Source organism: Symphodus melops (genome assembly GCF_947650265.1).
Source record: "Symphodus melops genome assembly, chromosome: 12".
In the NCBI taxonomy this organism is placed as follows: domain Eukaryota; kingdom Metazoa; phylum Chordata; class Actinopteri; order Labriformes; family Labridae; genus Symphodus; species Symphodus melops.
This window is the reverse complement of record NC_136702.1, coordinates 25,400,159-25,406,496: the sequence shown is the minus strand read 5'-3', so window position 1 is coordinate 25,406,496 and position 6,338 is coordinate 25,400,159. Positions and strand designations below refer to the sequence as shown.

The 6,338-nt window shown below is 49.4% G+C and overlaps 2 protein-coding genes across 5 annotated transcripts in view; both read left to right on the top strand.

Annotated features, from left to right (window-relative positions):
• Positions 1 to 245: 245 nt before the first annotated feature.
• Positions 246 to 6,013, top strand: LOC306832416 (transmembrane protein 237A-like). Its single transcript, XM_079357077.1, has 15 exons — positions 246 to 495; positions 556 to 735; positions 1,038 to 1,077; positions 1,162 to 1,301; positions 1,382 to 1,850; positions 2,402 to 2,813; positions 3,714 to 3,842; positions 4,035 to 4,140; positions 4,227 to 4,381; positions 4,620 to 4,740; positions 4,965 to 5,156; positions 5,246 to 5,319; positions 5,392 to 5,479; positions 5,565 to 5,686; positions 5,885 to 6,013. Exons 6-15 carry the CDS (start codon positions 2,666 to 2,668, stop codon positions 5,950 to 5,952), a joined length of 1,203 nt encoding a protein of 400 aa, XP_079213203.1. The 5' UTR covers positions 246 to 495; positions 556 to 735; positions 1,038 to 1,077; positions 1,162 to 1,301; positions 1,382 to 1,850; positions 2,402 to 2,665; the 3' UTR covers positions 5,953 to 6,013.
• Positions 6,014 to 6,024: 11 nt separating this feature from the next.
• LOC306832409 (abl interactor 2-like) overlaps positions 6,025 to 6,338 on the top strand; it is a 28,120-nt gene continuing 27,806 nt past the window's right edge. For 2 of the 4 annotated variants that reach the window (XM_079357066.1, XM_079357064.1), the window contains exon 1: positions 6,025 to 6,338. This exon is cut by the window's right edge and continues 304 nt beyond it. The gene's annotated coding sequence lies outside the window, so the exon portion shown is untranslated. The other 2 variants (XM_079357063.1, XM_079357065.1) reach the window with 2 other exon arrangements.

Here is a 6,338-nt window from a genome sequence, read left to right as displayed (position 1 = left end):
TCTGTTGACTGTCACGTTCTTCTTCTTTGGTGGATTTATTAGCCGTCCACACCTTGTGTACAGAAGCACAGGAAAGATCCGGGTTAACTGTACCAAAGTGTACTGAACCAAAGCGGACTGCTCGGTGGAAATGGGGCTGGAGTGACCCGTACACTCTCCTGGTTAATGACCTTTGACCTCATTCCATTATCATGTTTTCATCCTCTGAGTTCTCTGAAGCAGCTCCCTGTAACCTTGCTCGCTGAGTCGCCAGTCAGAGTCTGAAAAAACAAAATCTGTTTTACTTTCCAAACGTCCAAAAAGAGGAAAGACGAGGAGCAGGGAGACGAACGAACAGAACACAAAGAAGACATGTGGATGTCTCTGTTACAGGTTATATTTGAGGGGTATCTGAGGTGATCACTGTAAGACACAGGTGAGACCAATGAGACACAGGTGAGACCAACGAGACACAAGTGAGACTAACGAGACACAGGTGAGACTAACGAGACACAGGTGAGACTAATGAGACACAGGTGAGACCAACGAGACACATGTGAGACTAACGAGACACAGGTGGGACTAACGAGACACAGGTGAGACTTATGAGACACAGGTGAGACCAATGAGACACAGGTGAGACCAACGAGACACAGGTGAGACTAACGAGACACAGGTGGGACTAATGAGACACAGGTGAGACTAACGAGACACAGGTGAGAGTAACGAGACACAGGTGAGACTAACGAGACACAGGTGAGAGTAACGAGACACAGGTGAGACTAACGAGACACAAGTGAGACTAACGAGACACAGGTAAGACTAACGAGACACAGGTGAGACTAACGAGACAAAGGTGAGACTAACGAGACACAGGTGAGAGTAACGAGACACAGGTGAGACCAACGAGACACAGGTGAGACTAACGAGACACAGGTGAGCCTAACGAGACACAGGTGAGACTAACGAGACACAGGTGGGACTAACGAGACACAGGTGGGACTAACAAGAAACACAGGTGAGACTAACGAGACACAGGTGAGACTACCGAGACACAGGTGGGACTAATGAGACACAGGTGGGATTAATGAGACACAGGTGAAACCAACAAGACACAGGTGAGACCAATGAGACACAGGTGAGATTAACACAGGTGAGACTAACGAGACCAATGAGACACAGGTGAGACTAACAAGACACAGGTGGGACTAATGAGACACAGGTGGGACTAATGAGACACAGGTGAAACTAACGAGACACAGGTGAGACTAACGAGACACAGGTGAGACTAATGAGACACAGGTGAGACTAATGAGACACAGGTGGGACTAACGAGACACAAGTGATACTAACGAGACACAAGTGAGACTAATGAGACACGGGTGAGACTAATGAGACACAGGTGTGACTAGTGAGACACAGGTGGGACTAATGAGACACAGGTGAGACTAACGAGACACAGGTGAGACTAACGAGACACAGGTGAGACTAACGAGACACAGGTGAGACTAACGAGACACAGGTGGGACTAACGAGACACAGGTGAGACTAACGAGACACAGGTGAGACCAACGAGACACAGGTGAGACCAACGAGACACAGGTGAGACTAATGAGACACAGGTGAGACTAATGAGACACAGGTGTGACTAGTGAGACACAGGTGGGACTAATGAGACACAGGTGAGACTAACGAGACACAGGTGATACTAATGAGACACAGGTGAAACTAACGAGACACAGGTGGGACTAACGAGACACAGGTGAGACTAACGAGACACAGGTGAGACCAATGAGACACAGGTGAGACCAACGAGACACAGGTGAGACTAATGAGACACAGGTGAGACTAATGAGACACGGGTGTGACTAGTGAGACACAGGTGAGACTAATGAGACACAGGTGGGACAAACGAGACACAGGTGAGACCAACGAGACACAGGTGAGACCAACGAGACACAGGCGAGACCAACGAGACACAGGCGAAACTAACGAGACACAGGTGAGACTAACGAGACACAGGTGAAACTAATGAGACACAGGTGAGACTAACGAGACACAGGTGAAACTAATGAGACACAGGTGAGACCAACGAGACACAGGTGAGACTAACGAGACACAGGTGAGACTAACGAGACATAGGTGAGACTAACGAGACACAGGTGAAACTAATGAGACACAGGTGAGACTAACGAGACACAGGTGAGACTAACGAGACACAGGTGAGACTAACGAGACACAGGTGAGACTAACGAGACACAGGTGAAACTAACGAGACACAGGTGAGACTAACGAGACACAGGTGAAACTAATGAGACACAGGTGAGACTAACGAGACACAGGTGAAACTAATGAGACACAGGTGAGACTAACGAGACACAGGTGAGACCAACGAGACACAGGTGAGACCAACGAGACACAGGTGAGACTAACGAGACACAGGTGAGACTAATGAGACACAGGTGAGACTAACACAGGTGAGGACAATAAAGGAAATCAAAATGGAGGGAAGACAGATGAAGGGGAGGAAGTAAGACATGACATGAAACACTGAGGATAAGAACTACAAAATAAAACAGGAAACACTTCAGACTCCTTCAAACTAATCTGATCTCCACATCTGTTGATCTGTGTAATCCTCGTTAACCTGTAATTAACTGACCCAAATAGAACATCTTAAAGGGATATGCTCTCTCACACACCCAGTGATCTATGGAGACTTTCACATGGTAACCTGCTGATCCTTTCACAGAGACTCGCCGACATGCCGACTGTCAAGAGCAAGAAGAAGAAGCCAAAGAAGGAGGTCAGCGTGGGAGAGGAGCAGGGTGAAGGTCTGTAAACCAAAGAATCCTTCCTCCTTATGCTGCTCATTGTGTCCAGGCAGCCAATCAACGAGCCTCTGTACTATCATGTGACATTCAGTTACATCATAGACTCTGCAGTGCCCCGTGTGTCCCTGCAGATGGCGCTGGAGTCCCCCGTGTGTACCTGCAGGGGGCGCTGGAGTCCCCCGTGTGTCCCTGCAGGGGGCGCTGGAGTCCCATGGATGGCGGTCTCCGTGCTGGAAATGCTCTCAGGCTAACTTTGAGTCAAGCTAACGACAGGCTGAGAGCTGAGGCGGGTTTTAAGCCTCCTGACAAACCGTTACACGGCGCCCACCTGTCAATCAGCTCAGCTAAACGCCTTATTGTGAATAACTCTGATCCTTCATCCAATCAAAACTGCTGAGTCATCAAAACATTCCCCCCGTACAGTGTGTGTGGATGGAGACATGAGCTAATCACACCTATTTGGTTTTTTGAAGCAGGCTGTAAACATGTTCATGTCTGCTGTAAAAACAGGCTGTTTGAATGGGTGTGTATGTGACTTCCTGTGCTGCTGCAGCCAGCCTCTAGTGGACACTCCAGGAACTGCAGCCAGCCTCTAGTGGACACTCCAGGTACTGCAGCCAGCCTCTAGTGGACACTCCAGGAACTGCAGGATGTTGCAATGTAACGGTTTGTCAGGAGGCTTAAAGCCCCTCAGCTCTCAGCCTGTCGTTAGCTTGTTTTGTGGCACGACGATGTTACGGACGTATTTTAGCCAATTAAAAAATGGTTGACATGAAGTCTTTGATGTTTTTCGTCGTCTACATCCTGGCTCGAGCTCGCTGGGTTGAGTTAGAGTTGAGAGAGGTCGATGATCTGCTTGGTCAAATGTCAAACTGACAGCTGGCTCTGCTCGTGCTTCAGTGGCTCTCGATGTGGAGATGGAGGAAGTGACCAATAAGAGCCAATCAGAAAGCAGGGAACCCTTGACTCCAGAGCCGCAGGATCCAGCCCCGCAGAGGAAGAAGAAAAAGAAGAGAGCAGCTACTATTGGTGAGACTTCCTGTTAGAGGGGGGGGGGGGCATGTCGGAGGGTCAGTTTTCCTGGCGTTGACTATCAGATGGCCTTTAACCGCCTGCAGAGTGCCCCCTGCTGGTCGTCAGAGGGATCACATGTACTCTTGTAGAGTATGTATCCAGTGTTTTTCTCTCAAACATGTCCGAGTCATTTTCCTGTCCTCCCAGACCAGGAAGTAGAACATGCTGACACGCCAAACGGTAACACGGCGGAGCCAGACATGGACGAAGAGGAGCTGCCTGTCGCTGTGAGCAGAAAGACCAAAAGAAAGAAGTGAGCGCAGCGACCACGACACGTTTGTAAGAGTCCACATGTGGTCATTGTGACGGTGAATCTAAGTTCTGCGTCTCTCGGGTCAGGAAGGCGAAGGCGACGGAACATTACAGCAACGACCTCGGAGCTGAAGACGATGACATCATCACAGACGCCCAGTCCCCGATCCCCCAGCATTCCCTGTTCTCAGCGCCACACGGACAGAGCCAGCCGGTGGGACGAGTGTTTGTGGAGAGGAACAGTGAGTGTGGAACACACACTCACACACACACACACACACGCACACGCACACACCTGTAAGCTCCGTGGGTCACCTGACCATCCAGATCCATTTAAGCTCTCAGGTCTGGCTCGGTTCAGTTTAATACACGTCACCGACACGTTTACGACACCAGCTTCACTCATGTAAACAACTGTGTGTGTGTGTGTGTGTGTGTGTGTGTGTGTGTGTGTGTGTGTGTGTGTGTGTGGGATGGCAGGACGTTTCCAGGCAGAACGAGTCGATCATCTCCGACACTCTGAGATGATGGATGATTACCTGGACCCCAGACCCCTCTGGACCACCAGAGACGTGGCTCTGAAGGTCCACAGCAGCTTCAGGTACACACACACACACACACACACAGCAGGTACACACACACACACACACACAGCAGGTACACACACACACACACACACACACACACACACAGCAGGTACACACACACACACACATTATGTAATGGAGTTTCTGATGTAAAGTTGGACATTTGCTCATAGAGCTCTATGGAGCCTGTGTGTGTGTGTGTGTGTGTGTGTGTGTGTAACGCCTCGGTGTGCTGCAGGGTCATTGGTCTGTTCTCTCACGGCTTCCTGGCGGGCTACGCCGTGTGGAACATCATCGTCGTGTACGTTCTGGCGGGCGAGCAGATGACCACACTGCCCAACTTGCTGAACCAGTACCACCCACTGGCTTATCCCGCCCAGTCGCTGCTCTACCTGCTGCTCGCCATCAGCACCGTGTCCGCCTTCGACAGGTGTGTGTGTGTATAAAAACACAGTTTGAGGTGAAGCACGTCACAGAGCGCACGCCCTGCACAGCTCACTCTCTCTCTCTCTCGTGCAGAGTGAACCTGGCGAAGGCCTCCATGGCGCTGAGAGGCTTCATCACGCTGGACCCGGCTGCTCTGGCTTCTTTCTGTGAGTCTAAGACACAAACACAGACTGATGATGAAGATGATGTTTGATAGTAACTCCTCTCTCTGTGTGCAGTATACTTCATCGCCCTGATCCTCTCCCTCAGCCAGCAGATGACCAGCGACCGCATCAACCTCTACCCCACAGCCAATGAGACTCTGTGGTGAGCCCTTCCTCTCTGCTCCTTTGATCTTTATATTTAAGCTGTTAAAAGTCTTCTGATGGATCCTGACCTTCGACCCCTGCAGGCCTCCAGGTTCAGAGCAGCAGATCCTGCGGCCCTGGATCGTGGTGAACCTGGTGGTGGCGCTGTTGGTGGGCATGGCCTGGGCAGTCGTCTCCACGCGGCCGGACATCGACTACACAGAAGGTAGATTTCATCCTCGCTGCACGCCGCACGCCGGGGCCAAACTCTGTTTAATGTGTTCAAGTCCAAATGATCAAAGTAATAAATGTGCATCTGATAAAATCTCAGGGATCATTTATTTTCATGCTGAAAAGGCAGAGAAGTGGGTTCAACATACACAAGTACAGACGACATTTTGAAGGTTGTTGTTTTTCTTTGCAGAGTTTTTGATGTCGATGGAAGTGGAGTCGTATCCCCGAGGAGAGGAGAGCATGGATCATCCTGCCTGAAACACCTCCGTCTGTCTCATGTTTTTATACTGTGTTTTATTTAGCTGTGAGGGGGATTTTTTAAATAAACTGCAGCGTGTGTACAGTAGCAATTGTCGTTTGTTGGTGTGCTACATAGTTTGACCACAAGGTGGAGCTGTTGCTAAAACAATCATGCAACTTCACGTGTCACAAAATGTAGTAAATTGGAATGAGACTCATAGAAACAGACTTTACTGCAAAATACAGAATATTATTCTGTAGAGACGATGGGCTTGGACAGTTCTGTCAACATCATTCAAATTAATCTGGATTTTTTTTTTAATCATCCGGAAACTACAATAAACTGAAGAGTTTTCTTAAAAAGTGACTGTTTCAACAAGTGATGAAACTCTGCTTGTTGTTGC

Bases quoted from the DNA above. Each gene is read 5' to 3' on its own strand.
- LOC306832416 (XM_079357077.1), top strand. From the start codon at position 2,666: ATGCTCTCTCACACACCCAGTGATCTATGGAGACTTTCACATGGTAAC. The intron at 3,843-4,034 runs GTGAGACTTCCT...CTGTCCTCCCAG, and splicing joins GAAGAGAGCAGCTACTATTG to ACCAGGAAGTAGAACATGCT. The intron at 4,141-4,226 runs GTGAGCGCAGCG...CTCTCGGGTCAG, and splicing joins AGAAAGACCAAAAGAAAGAA to GAAGGCGAAGGCGACGGAAC.